The 19,979-nt window shown below is 34.9% G+C and overlaps 2 protein-coding genes across 3 annotated transcripts in view; one reads left to right on the forward strand and one right to left on the reverse strand.

The window, feature by feature from the left end:
• LOC102678491 (mediator of RNA polymerase II transcription subunit 12) overlaps positions 1-19,450 on the reverse strand; it is a 94,599-nt gene extending 75,149 nt beyond the window's left edge. For both annotated transcript variants that reach the window (XM_031508832.1, XM_031508831.1), the window contains exon 1: positions 19,274-19,450. The gene's annotated coding sequence lies outside the window, so the exon portion shown is untranslated. The remainder of the gene's footprint in view (positions 1-19,273) is intronic.
• On the forward strand, positions 8,620-10,101 carry LOC116185131. The gene is given in 5 exon segments (XM_031508846.1): positions 8,620-9,250; positions 9,405-9,598; positions 9,673-9,702; positions 9,704-9,736; positions 9,985-10,101. Coding segments are annotated over 5 exon segments (1,005 nt in total).
• Positions 19,451-19,979: the final 529 nt, after the last annotated feature.

Raw genomic sequence — 19,979 nt, forward strand, 5'->3', positions numbered from 1 at the left:
ATGTGGTAACTTATTTCGTATTTCTTAAAGTCGTAGAATAAAATAAATATTTTTAAAAAATTATTATACAATTTACAATTTTTTAATAAAATTTAAGATAAATTATTCTATGAAATTAATAAAATTAAAACTAAAAATCGGAAAATATTTTTTCAATAATAAAAATAATAAATTATTATATGTAATATTTTCAAACATCTTTCAAAAACAATTAATTATTAAAGTTTTAAATATTAAATTTATTTTAATATCGAATCATTTTCTTTTTTCTTTTTGGTTGATAATTTATATTCCAGAAAAATTTTCAATTTATTCGTCTAGTATCGAAAAGTGTAGGCTTTTCTACGCCACGTTATTCTCCTTCCAAAACTATACTCTACGTGTTATGCATGCTGGCATAACAAGCCTTCGTTGTTCTGAATGACAATGTACACAAGCGTATTTATAGACGACCACCATCTACACGTTTGTCAAGTTTCTTTCGGTTTCTTTCGCCTGGTCGTCTCTTTTCAGTATTTCTACGGTACTCACGACAACTCTAACGGTATAACGGGTAAGTTTGTGCAATCAGACTGAACGCAAAACATACGCATTCGATGCCGAATCAATTTTTATGCTCCTCGAATGAGAATAAAGATTTTTGTTGTTGTGAACTTTTGCGATACTTTCCACACAAATTTATTCATAAAATTAAAATAACTAAATTTTATTTCGAATTCTTCTACCGAAAAACTAGTTTTATTGGCTACTTATATCACCTCTTTTTAATTAAAAAATAATAATAATTTCTGTTGAATGAACACAAAGGATACACTAAATTCATTGAATTATATGACTAATGTCGATGACGTTGTAGAAGAATAAAGCAAATAAATAAATATATAATAACAAACAATGAAAAATTAAAAAATTAGTAATTTAAATTGCTAAACATTTTATTCTTTTATCCTTTACAATTCCTTATGTAGATGTTAAAAACAATCCGCAAGAGTTCTGAATAAAGACAAATAAAAAAGAATGATAATTACTTGCAGGTTGAAAAAAAAGTCGTCTCTTGCTTTAGCATGATTTCTCCATTTTTGGCAAGCCAAGCGGCGTTCTCATAGAAAATTGAGGAGTTTAAAAAGAAGCATCGAGGCCGCTTCCGGTGTCCGTATATGGCGACGATTATCGTATTTTCTCATAAAATCGGCTTGATGCCGCGACGGCCGAAAGAAAGAAAAGAAAAGGGAGCGACAAGAGCGAAAAACGGAAACGACAGAAGGGGAGATCGTACGTTATAGCGTAAATGCGGTCTCTGCCGCTCAATCTCCGAGGTTATTTCCGTTTCGACGCACGAATTGACGACTGTGGGAGGTATCGCGACTCTGCAATCCGCGTGAAAGAAAGCTCACCAATTAATATCTTTTTCCAATCAACAATTTATTTTCCATCAAAGAATCGTTTTATTTTTCAATTCAACAATTTATGGATAAGAAAATTTTTGAGAGTGTTGAAAACTTAATAATTCTTTTCGAATTTTTAATAAAAATAATAAATTGAAAGGTACTTCAAAAAAGAAAATTTTATTACAGAACAATTTTGATCGTTATATCGTTACAAAAGATATTAAACTTTATTATTATTAAAATTTAATATTGTTTTAAATTTTATGGTATCTGTAAATAATCCTTTAGCTTATAATATTAAATTTATAGCGTTTATAGCGTTTAAGCAAATTTTAATTTAACAATATTTCAAAAGATATTAATGAATGAAATATTATATATAAATAGTGATATGGTTACTACAAATTGCTGTTATCAGTATAATGTTACTGCAACTTTCACGCTAGCATAGCTACGTGAAAATAAAATTGCTCCACTATGTAAACGGACTATAACATGTACTTGTTACATATATTCACAACCCCGGACAACATAGTCATAAAGTTCATTAATAGCTACGTTTACCGTTCTTCGAATTATCTTCTATCTGTTGTTAAAACACAGAGACGTAGATCATCCACGCTGCTTGCTTTACAAAAGCTTGCTTATTTGTGTCCCTTCGCGTTCAATATGTAAATTAGTCCCATACGACAATTCAATTACTCAAACGATAATCATTCAACATTTAAGAACGATATTTCTTTCTCAGCCATAATATAACACCAATAACTAAACTCGAATATTTATTATCAAATCACTAATCAGTTTCGCATTTAAAATTCCAAACTCATTCCTCAAATTTTCCAATCAATCTCGCTTCATCGTAGGATTCGTCGCATCCCAATTATCTCTCATTCGAGATCTCCATCCATTTCCAACGCTTCGAAAACAATTTTACCCTCTTCCACACAATTCATCAAAAAAAAAAAAAAAAGAAAAAAGAAAAAAGAAAAATTTGAATACGCGAATAACGTTTCCAGCGCGCATAATACATCTTGCAAACTTGCAATTTTTACCCAATTTTTTTTATGTACATTCCTTGTACACGGGAAATTTCGCGAAAGTAATTAAAACGCGTGCCACGCTCGCGGATCGTTATCACACGCAGGGATACGTAGCATACACGTAGGTAGGGGAATTAAATGAAAAATCGTCGTTCCCTGAAGATACGTCGTGGCCGAAGGCCCGGATTTATGTACGCGTCAGCACGATCGCGTTTCGCCGCAATGCGGATGGAATTTCTTCTTTTCGATCTCGGTGAGTGGCTTGACGCGGGCGTAAACAATTACGCGGAGGCGCAAGAAGAAAGTTGGCAGTGCTCCTCTCGCCGGAGAGGAGGATCGTTGACGAGGAGGGGAAAAAAATTTAGCGCCTGTTCGTCGTTAGGGGGAGGAGGTGAGGGCGAGTGGAGGTTGATCGGGGGATGGATGGAAAAAAAGAGGAGAGAGGAAAGTTGTGGAAGAGGCACTCTCGTGGAAGATGTTCTTCTTTTTCGAGTGGTGGAAATTTATTTGGAATCTTGAGTTTGAGAGACTTGTTTGTTGTAGAACGTTTTGAGATTGTTTTGTTTATTTATTTATTTGCTCGACGAGAGATCGATTTGGAATTGGATTATTTTTGAGATGATGGATGGATGAGATGGAAAGAGAAAGAATTATTCGTAATTACGTTCTGATTCGTATTGAATAAGCACGATGAAAATTTCGTGAGTGTTGATTGTTCGGGCGTCGATTTAATATTATCTTGATCTTGCTTCCTGGTTCGGACCGAGGTTCTAATTAAATTTTTATGTAGTTGATTTCGAAACTTTTTTTACCGACTTTTCTATTGAGTTAATTGAGTTTGAGTGAGAAGAGAATAGGAAAGATAAGAATAAGTTTCAATCGATTAAATTATGAATATCAATCTTTTTAAAAGATTAATCGAAGTTTCTTTTTTTTTTCTCTTCGCAAGAAAACAAATAAGATTTATTATTGGATTCTATCCCATGATTAAAGATTTTAGTTTAATTATTATTTTTCATGTCAGACAATGACATGAAAATGCGATCAAGATATCATTATAATTCGAACTGAGATCAGTCGATATTTGAGAACGAATGAAGTGTAAAGACAGGAAGTTGAAATTCTTCTGATGAAATGAAATGAATAAAATCTAAGGGATAATTCATCGTGGTATTGTTATTCGTTCGAAATTACACGTAATTTATACATTTTTGAAAAAATATATTACAATTATTTTGAAAAATAAAGAAAATATGAATGGATGAAAAAAAGTTGCATCGATTAAACCGTATACACTCACCGTGAAGGATTTGAATGCGTCAAGTAGGATTTTAACCCTTCATTCAGGGAAGGTGATCGACGTGGTAATTCCAGGTTTGGTGGAACCATTTTTCGCCTCGAGGGATTTAAGGATTTTCCACTTATATGAGCATGCCTCCGAAACTTTTCGTGCCGATAACGCATTGAGTGGTTTGTAAGCTAAAAAGTTTTCGAGCATTCATCACGCTCCTGTCTCGTATCGATTAGAGGGTGAGATTAAAAAGTGTTTCCATTTCCGTGTTCTTCCATCGGGAAAAAACGTAAATCATCCATGATAAGTAAAAAATCAATCTCTTATTTTTCATTACATTAATATTTATCGGTTAATCTTTATGATTTTTAGTATCTTATTTCAAATATTTAATCATATTAATAACATAAGAAAGTATTAATAATTATTAAATATTCTTCCTTTCAGGATTAATTCTAGGATTCAAACTTTAATTCTCTTTCTAGGATTCTATGTTCGAAAGCATCAATTGCTATAATTTCATCTACAGATGTTCTCTTATTGTTGAAATTCCGAGAAAAGTCATTATTGTTTTTTTACGATTTTTCTAACACAAACTGCCACATTATTGAACTAAATAATTCACTATTACACGAGACATATTGAATAATATACAATGATTCAATATAAATTCGATTCTCCATATACTTTACATCAAAATTACCAAAATAAATCGTTTTGTCATATTAAAAAATCACTATTGTTACAAGCATTAATTTAATCTAACCAACGACGAAGAACAGTCAACAATAACCAGAGAAATCAGATTTTTCGATTCGACTCCATATCAAAACCAACAAGCCTCGCGAACACAAAAGAATACAACAAATGGATAACGATAAAACCGCAAAAATATTCTGCATTACCGTCACGTAAATCCTCATTCTCCCCCTTCCGACTACTCTTCAAAGCGTAATAAACCCGACTCAGACACCTAACCGAGCTGAAAAACAATCGACCAAAAGGACGTGGTGAAGAGGCGCCTGTGGAACACAATCTGGAATATCCTTGTAAGCTCTCCCTTCCCCTCTTCTTGTCGCTCGCCTTGTATCTCGCGGGATTACGCGTTTTCGAGGGGGTGCGCTCGCGCGAATTTTTTTCAGGGTGCACCTGCGCTCCGGGTATCGAATGTTGGCCATCGCGATTGCGGTCTTCGGGAAAAACTGGCCGAACCGGTCACGCGTTAAATATCACGGGCCCCCACTGGCCAAGAGGACCAAAGCGAAGCGGCTGCACGAGGTTGCGGTGACTCGTGGTCTAACTCGCGATCGATCCTTCTTTTGCAATATCGGGTACGGATAAAAACATTTTGCGCAACACGAATTCCTTTAAGATGCAGGAATGATCCCGCAATTTGCAAAATGAGAATTTATTCGCCGGTTTCCTAAGTTTTGGATCGATTAAATTTTGAGAGAATTTGATATAACGGAATTTTGAAAAGCCTTGGCTTTTGTAGACGTATTTGTAGACTTTGATAGGTTGTAATTTTGGATATGATTAAATTTTGACCGAATTTTGTACGGTATGGATGGAACTTTGTAATGCTTATAGTTTTTTTTCTTTTTGATATTTCAGGGTCTTTGTTGAACAATTTCACGTGTAATGGAATTTTGCGAATCTTTCGGATTTTTCGGTTATTGATTTTGACGCTGTAATTAAATTTTGGGCAAATTTCATATGTGGAATGTAATCTTTGTGGATCTTTTTTTATGATATGATCTTTGGAATATGAATTTAGCAATGATTAAATAATTTTTGAATTTGAATTTCGTATATAATTAAACTTTACGGACTTTATTTTAGAATTTTTTTAAAGATATTTATATTCTACAATAATTAAATTTTTGAATGTCAATTCATTATAGGAAAATTTTTTGGAGAAAATCCTTGATATTAGTAATCAAAAATTTCAATTAGATTTTTAAATTCAAATTGACCATTAATTTATCTGTAAAAAGAAGTGAATCTTTTATCAACAATTGACGTTTGTAAGATAATACATGTATACAAAATGTATTAATAATTGATATGTTATAAATTTTTTTTCTTATTCATTTAAAGGATAAATTAACATCGCGTATGTAGATCAATTTTGCACGAGGCAAGTCAAAGATCGAACAACTACGAGGATTCATAATAATTGAATAAATATTAAGATTAAATTGCGATAAAAATCTCTACAGAAAATTATCTTATATTCCCATTTTGAAAATTAAAAATTTTACAGCTCAATAATGAAGGCTGGTTTTAATATATTTAATATATTTGCAGTTTCAAAGTAACGATTATATTAAACTTCAATCTTCATCAGCTAAAATGTATTATATTTTTTAATTAACTAAAGTGTACGTCAAATTATATCCATTTAATTTTTATTCTGAATCGTTATTAAGCAATGAACATTCCATTCTATTGCTCGAGAATTCAGAACAAGTTAATTTGTATCTTCTCTCAATTATTTAGGTCGATCTGGTAAAAACAAAAGAACTAGATTTCTAAACTAAAAATAAATTATCTCCACTGAATATTTTCTATAATATCACGCAATTTTCTGCCTTCTTATACCCTTTTTTTCCTACACAATAATCCATAATATACATCTTAAGTCTGAACATCTTACGATCTAACTTCAAAATAACCAATAATCACGATCGATCGAAAGAGCAAGAAATTTCGGTCTAAGAAAAAACATCTCTGTGTTATTATTTGAATCTGAAGAAATTACTTTGAATTTACAATTATATAATATATATTACACAATATTGCCTAATATCGATCAATGTAAATAGCTTAACCATATAATCAGCAAACAAGAGTGAAAGAACAATAAAAGGAAACAAGTTGAACACTCGATAGTGGCGCCCAACAAACACACACACACACACACACACACAAGCAAAATGGAGGCTAAATCGAACGCCGACTGAAACGTATTACACCTTCGGTTTGGCCTCGTGACGATAATACATAAGAATGCCGACGTTCGTGATGATAATACACAGCCTCCTGATTATCGTGCTGTCCGAAGCCTCACCAGGGTCGCCTGAGTTACGTTGTAATGATGGCCAACCAGCGAACCGGTTGTGGCCCTGCCACTGCACTTATTTGGCCCCTAACCCGATCCAAACCAGACGAAAACCAAGAGGGAAAGAAGAAAGAAAAAAAGAAGAAGAAGAAGCGTGGAGGAACCCGCAAAACTGAACCACACACCTGGCCCAAGGATGCAAGAGGGCCCGAGTAGAGTATAGCAAGAAAGCCAACGCGAATTTCGTAATTCGTACGAAACGGCCGTCGAAGATTCTGTAATCATCCGTGATCGAACAAAATATATAGGAAGAGTTTGATGGAGAGGTGAGATGGAAAGATGAAAGGATCCCTCTCGAAGGGTTAAAATGCTTTCTTACACGTAAACTTTTTTGTTACAAAGAGATCATAATTCGTCTTGTTAAAAAGTTAATCAAAAATTGTTGCTAATATTCAAAGATTATTGAAAACTATTTAATGAAACTTTAATACATAAAAAAAGCTGCGATAGTAATGAAAGTATGAGTATGTATGCTCAAAAGAAGGAGAAGATGTGTGAAACAGAAGTTAAGTATAAAACATGGCCAAAGTACATCTCACAGGGAAAAAATTCCAAGAGGAACAAGATACATGGTCTGTAAAAAAAGGACAATAAGCCATTCCTCTCCAGAATTATTGCATCTCCATGCCAGAAAATAAACATTACACTCCCTACGTCATAACTCATAACACCTAGAATCGTAAACTGAAGAGAATGGATTATCATTTAACTTCTTTCTCTCACATGTGATTCAAGACGCTTTCCAATTCGACGCATCCTTTCACAAACGAATCCAAAAGACGATCCGCGAATTTTTCTCGGGGAAAACTCGTCCATTGTCGAAACGCACAATAGATATATATATATTTATATATATGAACATACCTCTCGAAATACGTTCCACTTTCGAAATAACGATCCTCAAGGGTGTGTAGAGTGTATAAATTTCGACGATAAATCCATCATGGCCAAATACTGACCGATATCGAGCCCATGGCCATTTGCCAACTGCCAGAGGCTTCTTCCACTCTTGCGTCTCTCTTGTTGCATTATGCAGTTCAGCCTGCGCTTCCTCCTCCGTCTCATTCCGCCCAACCGTACGATCTCTTTGTATAAATATGTCGGCCGAGACATGATTTACTCGTGCACAACTATTTTCGTCATCGGTCGTCGTCGAGTCGTTGCTGCGCTCGAAGATCAAAACTCTGTGGTGTCAGGGTCAAGGATTCCTTCCTCGTTGTATACGCGTTGATGGACAAAAGCCGATTCTGTCGTTGCCTCGATCGATCCTCTGACGAGACGAAATGGTGCGTGGATATCGTGGTTGGATTTCATTATGGAAATTGTCGAAACAATAATGGATTTCGAGAGAAATGAAAATTTGTAGAACAGGATTAAAAGGTTTAGAATACGAGATATAATCTACAATGTTTATCCGGCATGTACTTAATAAAATATCGCGTATCAACGAATCATCATGGTATTTAACCACTCCTTTTTTACCTTTCCTTTTCTTTCACGATACATTAAAAAAATTAAAAGATTAGAGTTTCTAATTATTGTCCTTTCTACTGTTCCATTTTAGTTAAATTTTGCTTACGAATCGACGCAGACGTGTTATTACCGCGTCAGTTTCAAATCAGCGAGGGATCGGATCCAAAAATTCTTTCGATTCTCTTTTATTGAGAAGGACGATGATGTGTTGATCGAGTCTCGGCGGGAATTTAAACGTTTCAAAAATTCTTGAACGCAAGTTTGGATATTTAGAACAAGGGGAAGAATTTTTCGAATTGTATGTATCTTCTACAAAATCAATCCATGAAAATTAACATGGTTGTATTGAGTCTATTGATATTGTTCGACACATACGTCGTCAATCTGATTCTACTCATTCTGGGAACCAGTTTAAACCTTTTGATCGTTTTGATTATCGTTTGTGTACCTTCCGCGAGGACATCGAGAAATTTCTACGTCGTCTGTCTAGCTTGCTTGAACATTATATTAATCGAACCTCTGGAAGAAATATTCATATGTTTTTTCGACGTAGATATAAATATGGACGTGCGTATAATCAATATCGACGTTTCTATCATCATGATCGTGATTATAAAGTTCGTGCAATACATTGACATCTTTCGGAATCAAATATCGTTTGATCATGTATCATTGAAGAAATATAGAACCGTAAAAGGCATTCTTTTGATTTGGTCCTTGTGCATTATTTCAATCGCTATTTTCTTTCATATATACAATTATTTCAAGAAAGATATGTGGAATATTTACATATGCATCACGATCATATTTATCATCATGCCGTTGATCATATCCGTGTCCATAGATGCATTGACTATTTACGAATTGAAGATATTGAAAGAAATCGAAGAATTGTGGAGGATGAAGGAGTTGAGGCACTATATTATATTGGGTGAGTCGATTAATTAGTTAATGGTTTTTCAATTAAATTTTTCTCTCTTTTCTTTTTTTTTTTTCTTTCTTAGTACTTATAACATAATAAAAGTGGATGGACGCTTCGTATATGAATTCATTTCCATTACGTTCTATAATTGAGATATTTTCAGTGATAATCGAAATCGCTTTCATCCTGTTACGAATACCGTATCGATTGACTAGAGCGATCAATTTCTTAGAGCTCTACTCATTATACTGCACAGACGAGAAAAAGAAACTGCTCTATTTCCTGGTCAAGATGTATCCTTTCGTCTTCTCGCTCATTTATATCTCGTTATCGAATGAATTTCACGAAATCATAATGGTACGTTTAGCCAGGAACGAAAGTTTATTTTATCAAGACAAATTTAATAATTTGAACAATATTTTTCATTGCAGATGATTCTAAGAAGCGGATATCAAAAATTCTTTAAAAGAAATTCGAATATTCTTCAATGATAAGGTAATTGGATATATATATAAATATTTATATATTTCGTCATTACATTATATTTACGATTAAAAATAAATGGATAAAAAGAATCCATCGAAGAGAAGAGATTAATTATAAAACCTTCGATCATATTTCATATTTCCATTCGGCCCATAGTAATATGTATTAACATCAAAAAATGTATTTATAGCACACACAGCGCGTCATCCCTGCATGAATTACTCAAAAGCTCGAAGCATTGCTCTCAAACATGAAAGACGTGCTTTGTGAACGAAGTTAAACTTGAAACACGTATCCCGCAAGTTGATATTCATAACATAGTGGGAGCAAGAGTATCTCAAACTCTTGAATATTATTTAAGTACTTGCACCTAATAAAAACACGCATCATGGCTAAATTAAGAAGAAGAAAAAAAGGAAAAAACAAAGAACAAGGATCTCACAGTGTTTTAATCTAATCTAATACGTGTTTTCAAGTTTTAAAAATCTGCCGATTTTAACTTAATTTACGTACAATGTATCGATACATCAGTTGAAAGATCGATTCGATGCAATCATCAAATATCGATTGAAACTTATATTTATTAAATTATTAAATATTTACTTCGATCGATATTCTTATATATTCCATATTACCATTTCCTTAAGATCGAAATACGTTTCTATATACATAACACCCCATATACTGAAATACAGTTGGATGAAAATTCAAAACCGTCGCGATACACAATACATTTCCATCAATTTTTAAAGATCTACACGATAACTTGTTCGTTAAAAAAAGAAATTATTCTAATTGTAGCAACAAGAAGAAAAACTGCTTAAAATATTACGAAACGAAATACGTCGAAGAAGCAGTCAATAAAACACTCGTTTAACTCGATATATAAGGGACAAGTGGTCGTGAAAACGATATATTAAAATAATGGAGGCGAAACAACTTGGCCTTGGTCCATTCGAAGAACGTTTTCCGCCCATTACGAGCAACACCAAGGGGTGGACGAAATTTGCAAGAGTGTCTCTTGCACAGCCTCTCTCTCTCTCTCTCGTCGCGGTCGCAAAGTCGTGAATTCATTGCGCTCTCTGTATGCAAATTAGGCTCCCTTTGGGCGCGTCTGTCTGAGTGCATAAGTCGATGGAGAGGCGCGCATACGTGGAAACACGCGTGTGTTCGGGTCGAAACGACCACGTCCACTTTGTATCCGCCTGTATCTCGCCGTGGAAAAATAGCTCGAGTCGTAATCTGTTGGCCGGCACATCGCGAAATCGTTACGAACGCCTCGATTGTTCGCCCGTTACGATAGCGACATGCTTCGACGAGACTTACACTCTCCGCTCCGCTTTAAACGACAAACGTGACCTCTCGAGATGTCGTACACGATCGAGCATTCGAGACATTCCCCGTGAAAACGTGAATTTTTGACGCGTGGAACAATGTCACATCGATGATACTGCGAGTTTTGGAAAATTTATGTAGCATTTTTTTCTTTCTTTTTCGTAAAAATATATCTTCTTCTCGAGGAAGGATCGGTTGGAAGAAACGAAAGCGCATGGATTTTGGAAAATTTGGTTTCTTCTTGTCTCGTGGAAATCTTGTGAACGAATAATGTGAATTCGAAGAGCTTAACGAATTCGTCTTTGGAACGGATTGTGTTATAAATACGATACTTTCCATCTGAGAAAAATAAGAATTGGGTTGAAATGTTGGAGGCCATCTAGAGGGAATTTCTATATAGGGATGTCGCACGTAAGGTCTATTTGATTCTCTATCCGCTCAAATAAGGAATAGTTCTCGAGATAATTGCTTAAACATTGTGCGATGGGATGGAATAATTGTAAAAGAAAGATTGCGTTGCCTTGAATGAGTGAAATTGAAAAAGTGATTTCTATTCTCTTTTCCTTCGGTTCAATTTATATTAATTGTTAGATTATTGCAAAAGAGAAGAAAAGAAAAAGAAAAAGAATATGTAATCGCAAAATATTCTCTCATATTAATATTAAAAATTATGTTAGAATATTTTATTCGATCTTTCATCTAATTTTAATATCAAAACCTTAAAAAATTTTAAGAATCCACAGAATGCTCTTGGAACATTTTTACCCATACCACGCACTTTATGAATCCAGAATTCCAAGAACCAGCCATAACGTACTTGCCGTCCTTAAATTCAATTAAGAGGAACATCGTAAGTGAAAATAGGACATCGTTTGTCGTTTCAAATCGAGGATTAAATCTCTCTTTCATAGCGATTCACCATCTATCCAGCCTCTTCATCACACGATTACAAATTCCATCCGCATCGCGTTTCCTATTCCAAGCTTTACCGATTCTGCGAATACGACATCGAGACAAGGACACTCGACGTGTATGTGTGTGTGTACATGCGGTCATATGTGTGGAAAATACACGATTATCGGTCGCAAAAGAAGGTGTACCGACGGAGGGAGATGCATCGTACGTGCCGAAGAAAAAGAAGACCTCGAAGAAACAGGAAATCAGTGGAGCGGAAAGCCATCCTACCAGACGAGACTTCCGCCACGGTCTTTCGGTCAACTTAACGTCCTTTACTTCCAACATCGACATTGAGACTAAATCTCTTTTTTGCACCAATGAAAATATAATTCTTCCTTGACAGATATATTTTATTTAACGAAGAATGGAAGCAAAGTGGAGATGATGATTCAATCTTGATATAATCTTCGTGAAATGAAAAAAATTTTAACTCTTTCAAGCGTTGACTACGTAATCATGTATACGAATTATTATAACAATAAATAAAATCGACGTTATTGAATACGATAAAAAAAAGGTATGAAAAGAATTATGAAATTACAGAAGAGAGATTATTACTTTTTAATTTTCCTAAATTAATTTTAAAAAATTAATTAAAAAAATTTTAAAAAATTCTTCAAAACGTTAAATGTTTAAAAGTAAAATATTTAAATTTAGTTAATTATGTATGACGAAGGAAACCATAAAGGAATTAATTTTTATTATATGAGTGTATTCTTCACTTTTGTGAATTTAAAAAACAATTTTTTTTAAAATATAGTAACCCCGGATTGATATTATCTTTTGCCATTCGATCAATTGTTTCCTACGAAATTTAATTTGGAAAGTAAATCTGTTTGACTCGGCCATCATGATAAAAATTCCATTGGCGAGAGAAAAGTAACAAAGGACATTGTTTGCGACGAACAGGCGTGCAGTGAAAAAAAATAAAGGCGAATAAAGCTGTTTGTCCCTTCAACGTTGTCCCGAAAGAATAACACCGCCAAAATTTGCTTATGAATAACGAGTATCGACGTTCCGTCCGATTGTTCAAAAGGTATCCTCTCGATCCGCAAATCGAGAAACAAAACGAAAACGTTCCAGTCAAATTCATCTCCATTGTTTCAATCTTGTATTATTATTTCCATTTTTCTTTCTTTTCTTTTTTTTTTTTTTTCTTTCACGTAAAAGGAAAAAAACATATATGCATCATAGAGCATATACCACAATTGGAAGAGAAAAATCGCCGACGAAGAAATTACATTAACGGTTAATTTCACCTGGTACAACATACAATCTCACGGTTGATATATTCGTGAACATCCTACAAAAGCCCATAATAAGAGAAGGCTAGGGAAAGAGTTCTCCATAACGTGAGATACTCGAGCACAAAGAAAGTTACACTTCGTAATATAGGACAGGCGTTTAACTTTCCCCTGTGACTGTGAGCCATTCAGAAGGCATTCGAAATTTTAAATCCCGCTCTTCCGCAATACCTCGTACTTATTCTTCGCACCTTAGATTTCTTTGTCGTCGAAGAATGTTTGAAAAATAATAATAATATCGAATTATTGAAAAGTTTTAAAATCTTGAGATGCGAATTTTATCAGAATTTTATTCGAAATTGACAGATCAACGATAATCAATTAGCTCGCAAAGACCAGTGTATGAGTTGCGAAAAATAAGTTCAATGCAATTCGTTTGATCGTAGATTTAAAAATGCAAATTGAATGAAAATTATCTTCGAAATCGTTTCGTAACATTTTTATTCGAGTTTTCATTCTCCATGGAAGACTCCATGGAAGAAAAGAAGCGATGGCGCGTCACGCACAGAAAAGAAACGGCACAAACATCGATGCGAATGCGTAAACGCATTAACGTTGAACGTGTGAATGAAACGCAATATATATACGCATAGAAACTTCATTCATGGGCTTCGAACGGAAAAAGCATTCGCTTCGATTACAATCGCGAGGAGAGAGCCTCGAGGGGATTGAAACACTCGCATCTTTGTCGAACTTTTTTTTTTTTACACCGCGAGAAAGTTGAAAAGTTACACGATACAAAATTGAAACGCTTCCTCCGCGCGCGGAGGATCAAATTTATTTCCAATCCCACGTTTCATTTCCGACCAGCGCAGCGATTCGCTCCGTGGAACAACTTTTACCAACTTTTTTCCTTCGATTTTTATTTTTTTCTCTCCCCTCCCTCCTTTTCTTTCTATGTTAATTTCGTTGTTAACTTAAAAACTCGACTATTGAACTATTTTATTTTTTTATTCAGAATTGGATACTGTATATCTCTGTTAAATTTATAATCGTCCGGATTCTTTTAGGGATGATCGTAGCTTGCATATCCAATAATGTACGAATTTATCGATAAAAAATAATGTTGAAAGGATCTCAAGATTGATGAATATTTCGCGATAGGAATCGCGATTACGTGGCGGAAAATGAAAAATCGGCGCCCGAAGGCTCGATTATCTCTTCCTCCTCGTGTCCAAGATTCATATTTCTCGATGCGAAACGTCGATTGACAAGCGATGAAAGAAACGATCATTTCTGTAAAACTTTACTTTGATCTTCCATTTTCGAAGAATATTGCAATTTAAAAACAAAAATCAAGTATGGGATAAAATATCTCCAATATCTCCAATAATAATTATTATCACATACCAAGTCCAAGTATCAAAATAAATATCAAATTTTCTTAATCATCGTTGTGAACAAACTTTATAATCAAGAAACAAAGAAAAATTCATTAATTTCCTCCATTGTCCAACGTCACAAATTTAAACGTCACTTAAATTTCAAAAGTTAATTTTCCAAATCATCTATCATCGTATCATCGCTCCAATTAAAATCACTCATTCTTTCATCTCCTATTCCATAGAGAAAAAGCTAGTTCCATGTACGAGGAGTTCTATCTCAGCTACGATATCGCTTGTTCAAAATCACCCCGGACCCATCCCACACGAAGGATGTCAGGGTTTCTTTCATGGACAAGCGGCGATCGATGCACTTCCACGACACCCTGTATGCGGTGGAAGCCGGAGGCTAACGCGTGGGTGGGCGTCTCGCAACGAGGGGCACAGGCGTCTCGACAAAGTCGGGGTGAACGTTGCCGGTCGAGACGCGGATTCTTTGCCCAAAACAATCTCGTCCGTTGAGTCAGAGCCCTGTTTGGAAAGTAGAACGGACGGGCCTAGTTACCTCCGCTATTTAAACATGGCAGTACACTCTACGCGTAACCCCCTTTTGTACGCCCCACAAACCTCGGTGGAGAACTCTACTTGGAATTTGTGATTTATTACGTCGTTTCTTTTTTCTGTTTTTTTTTTTTTTTTCTTTTTGTGGAAGTAATTACTTATTGGGTTAAGTTTTAGGGGAGACGAGGGGGGAGACGAAGGTTCGAACGTGAGACGTTTCCCTTTGAAATATAAGCGGTCGAATTTTTTTTAAATAGAAGGAATGAACAGGTTATGGAGAGTTTCTTGATTATGTAATTATTGTATATGCATAGATATATTTATTTTTGGAAAGTTTTGGAAGTTGGATTGGTTATTTATCTATTTGTTCACGTTCTAATTATGGAATATCAAAAAATTATTAAATTTCTCGCGTGTAATATAAGAAGAGAAGAACTGAAAGTTGGTAAGTTGGTAAGTAATTTATTTAGTCCCTAATGCATAAAAATTGTATCATCAGATGGATACTTTAATGTAAACGATGGTTGGAAGATTTCGCAAATTTGTGGCGTATTACGTCTTTTTTAAGGAAGATATAAAGTTCGTGATAATTATATTACACGCAAAAGTACGGGAATAAATCCGCATCCAAAGTACATAGGCATCGCTATTTTTAACCACGCGCAAACTTCAAACGAGCCACGTAATATTTTTCACATTTCACGGTGTTGTTGCTGTAATTTGACTTCTGATTTCGTGGTCCATTAGTCATTTTATTTACGATCCAACTGTAGATCAATGTGAAATAAAATTCGTCGTACAAAGGAATGAGTCATACGCCTAATTCGCTTAATCTATATAAATATATATATATATATATATAATATGTATCGATTCGATTTTTTCGAAGAAAGAATTTATCTGGATGAAAATGCTTTTTTTTAAATGAAAATATATATCCATTTATCAAACATCTTATCTTCGATAAAGTAATTATTATCTAAGCAATACTATAATCAAAAAAATTCAATGCATAACGAATCATTAAGCGTTTGACAACGTTTAATCTAAATTTATCCGTATTATTCGAATATGTATTTGCTAAAGATTTATGTGCGTATCGCGAAATTAAAGCAGATTAACAGAGCATAATTATAAGCAATAAACCTTTAATCCCGATAAGCTTGATAAACCCGCGAGCGAATATAATTTAAGCGCGAACGCTTTCTCATATGAAGGGAAGAAAGATCTTTTCCAGGAACGCCCACGATGCATTTATAAATACGGAGAATACAAATTGTGGGGTTGTGCCGAAAAAAATGAGAACGGCGTAAAATATGGGTCGCGTGGATACGTACGAGGAAAAGGGCAAGGGGTGGAGTCGTAAGAAATAGCGGTGGAGGAGTCAAAGGTCGAGGAGGAGGTCAAAGAGAAAGAGAGAAAGAGAGAGAGAAAATATGACGAAATAACGAGGAAAAATAAAAGTATGGTTAAAGGGAAGACGACGCGAGGGTGCATAAATATTCATAATCGCATGGAAGCACGGGAAGGGGAGGAAAACAAGGGAAAACGGAGGAAAATAGAGGAGCGTCGAAGAAGAGCGTGGAATCAGTGGTGGGAATGAGAGTTGAAACAGAGGAAAGAGCAAATGGAGGATAATGGTGGCGAAAATGATACGAGAAGCGAATGTTAAAGTGATTTATATGTCGCGGGCAAAATTAGAAGAAATTAGAGAAGAGGAGATGTAACGAAGAGAAATCGGTGATGAAAAATGACGGATGTAAATAAGTTAAAGGAACATGTCGATGGAAAAGTTTTTAATTTCTTGCGCCCTGATGCTTTTTCAACAGGATTGAATCGATTTACGAATTGAATAATTTTAAATTTTCCAATTTGCGGTGATTTTTGATGGCGAATTATAAAATTATAAAAACAAGTTAATGTCAAATGTTTCGCAACAAGTGAGTAAATTTCCAAAAATTGAAAAATTTTCTCTCAATGCATTAAACGGTTACAAATATGTATACGTATTTTATTTTATTCAAGAATTGATCATCTTTTCCGAAATTGGCTACGAATTTCGTTTCCCTTATTCCAATATCTTGGTTCACTGGCAAATGGAACGTAAGCTTGTACGATATTCGTATCTTTTATACGATAAAAAAAAAAAGAGGAAAGAAATCCTTATCGATAATTTCATTCTCCAACGTATTCAAATTTGCACATTCTCGTATAACTATTCCACGACAATCGCGCGTTAAATTTTAGTTTGAATAAGTTACGTATGCGTATATTATTATCAATGTGATTCATGCATACGTACACGAATGTACGTTGATAGGTCGAGGAATGTATACACAGATGCATCGTATGTAGATAGAGAACGTTTTTTCCCTTTCGTGTATGCGCGTATATACGAGAGAAAAAAAAAAAAAAAAATGCAGTGTCGAACATGGCCAATGGTTCATTGTTCTCTCAAACAGACAATGACAATGTGTGGGTCTTTCGAATCTCGTCGCTGACGAAATTTCTCGTTCAACAATGGAATGGAAAATTGAAAAATACTGACTAACCTAAAAAGACAATTATCGTCGATTACTTTCTTTTTTTCGGAAGCATTTCTCCTTTCTTTGTATTGCATAATCATATATTTGTTGATATTTTAAAAAAATTTTTCTCAATTTTCGAAGAGAAAATTGAAATACGAAAAAAATCAAGTTTAATCTTCGAGTATAATATAAATGATCAGGCGATTATTTTTCGTTTAATGGATAACAATCGGGTGACGAACAAATTGACCAATGACAAACGAAGTTAATCAGCCTGTTAATTGGTGCGCGAGGAGATCGATGAGTATCCACTCCAGTCGTATAAATTCGTTACAAAGCCTGTATTTGTGTTTGAACAAGTTCGTCAAAGTTTAATTCCGTACCCGTGTTTTGACAACGTGAAAATCGACGCGAAACGCGAAGCGCGATCGTTCATCGATATAATAAACTTACAATTTAAACGCACGATGGAAAATGCAAGTTGAACAGTCGAAAGTCGTGCATTTTATACAGTTTTTCCTCGAATTTCCTCGTGACATCCATTGGATCTATCTTTAAGAAAAATTTTACCTTTAAATACCACGATTGACACATTGAAGAAATCTCTACTAAAATAATAATAATAATCACTTGATAAATTCTTTCAATTTTTAAAACATCTAATGAATTTAATTAAAATCCAATGTTAAAATATTCGTAACGAAAATCAATTTCGAAGAAAGAAAAACAAAGGGAACACGAAAACAATTGATAATATCGAAACGCAAACACGAAAGTTTGCACGTGTATAATCATCGTGCAAATGGCGCGGATAATACAATACATCGAGATTATTATTATCTCGAGAAAGTTATAAAAAAAAAAGAAGAAGAAGAAGAGGTGTCAATTACCGGTGAACGCCATGCGCAATGAAACGAGATATCCAGAAATAGATTGACGAAAGTGCAAGGTTAAATCGAATAAGATCGTCCCGATGCACCAAATAATCGCAATTGCACGTCGACTTGTACGACATACTTTCTTTATTGCAAAGATGTCACTGCCACGTAGCGTAACGAAGGCCGTTTGTCAACGGGCGAATACTCGCGCAATTTACAAACCGTTTGTGATGTAATTTCTCGAATGAGCCATCTGATATTAATCAATGACATCGAATATACGTATTAATTCTTAAATACTTTTCGTATGCAACCTTGTAACGAGTTATTTATCAACGTGGCATTCCCAATATTCGATTGTATAAATATTAAGCGTAATATTTCATTTCTTGGATTTTTCAAAATATACTTGAAAAAATTATTAAATGGAAAGAGTTTGAAAGAAACTAAAATATCACCCGATATTTCGAAGTCATCGTTCTGTCAACATTTGACGTTGCGCGTACGTTATAAACATTAAACAGTTATTATACTCGAACAACGAGTTAATATTGTTTTCGACGAAGCTGGATTTTAAATTCCAAATTTGTGTCTGATTTGCATTGAGAAAAATTTAGATACATTCGAAATCGTGAAGAGAACAATTAAAACAATCGATTACCTTTTTTTAAAACGTAGGATCCAATCGAACGCAATCGAACCTCCTTCACGATCTCTCCCTTCAGCGTCCCTTGAAAAATCCGTCCTCACTCCACTTCGCCGAACAATCGAAAAGAAACCTTATCACACGGAGAACTTTCAAAATTTCATCTCCACGATATCTCCACGATTAATTAAGTTCCAAGAAAAAAGAGAAAAGTCTCCGTAAAGTATTTACTATTTCTCGCACGATCCACGTGTGTGATCCCCCGTTACTCGAACGAGGAAAACAACAAGAAAAAGAAAAAAAAGAAAAAAAGAAAACACTCGGTTGATCAGTCGTTCGGCCGGACAGTCACGCGGTTTTCTTTAGCCGAAGAAAAAAGCAGGTAAACACACTGGCCGTATACTTTGAACAGTAGCCTAATCTGCTCGTTTGTTAACAGGGATCGAGAGCGTTGACAGCCGCGCGATCGAGTTGCGGGCATAGGAATAAAGAGCGACGACGCGAACGATCGAATCGGGATTGCAATTTTTTCGAACGATAAAGGGGATGTATAATGTGTATGTAAGGCACGATGCGCGTGGAAAGCCACGAGGCATAGAGTCAGTCACGGCTCGGCAGTCGGCGTACACTGCAAGCCGAACGTCGCCGCCACGCGACTCCCAACTCGAAAGCGGAGCCGCGCAAGATGGTCGACGGCGAACCGGCTCTTCCATTGGCTGCC

The sequence above is a fragment of the Apis dorsata genome, unplaced genomic scaffold, assembly GCF_000469605.1.
Source record: "Apis dorsata unplaced genomic scaffold, Apis dorsata 1.3 scaffold_104, whole genome shotgun sequence".
NCBI classification, from domain to species: Eukaryota; Metazoa; Arthropoda; class Insecta; order Hymenoptera; family Apidae; genus Apis; species Apis dorsata.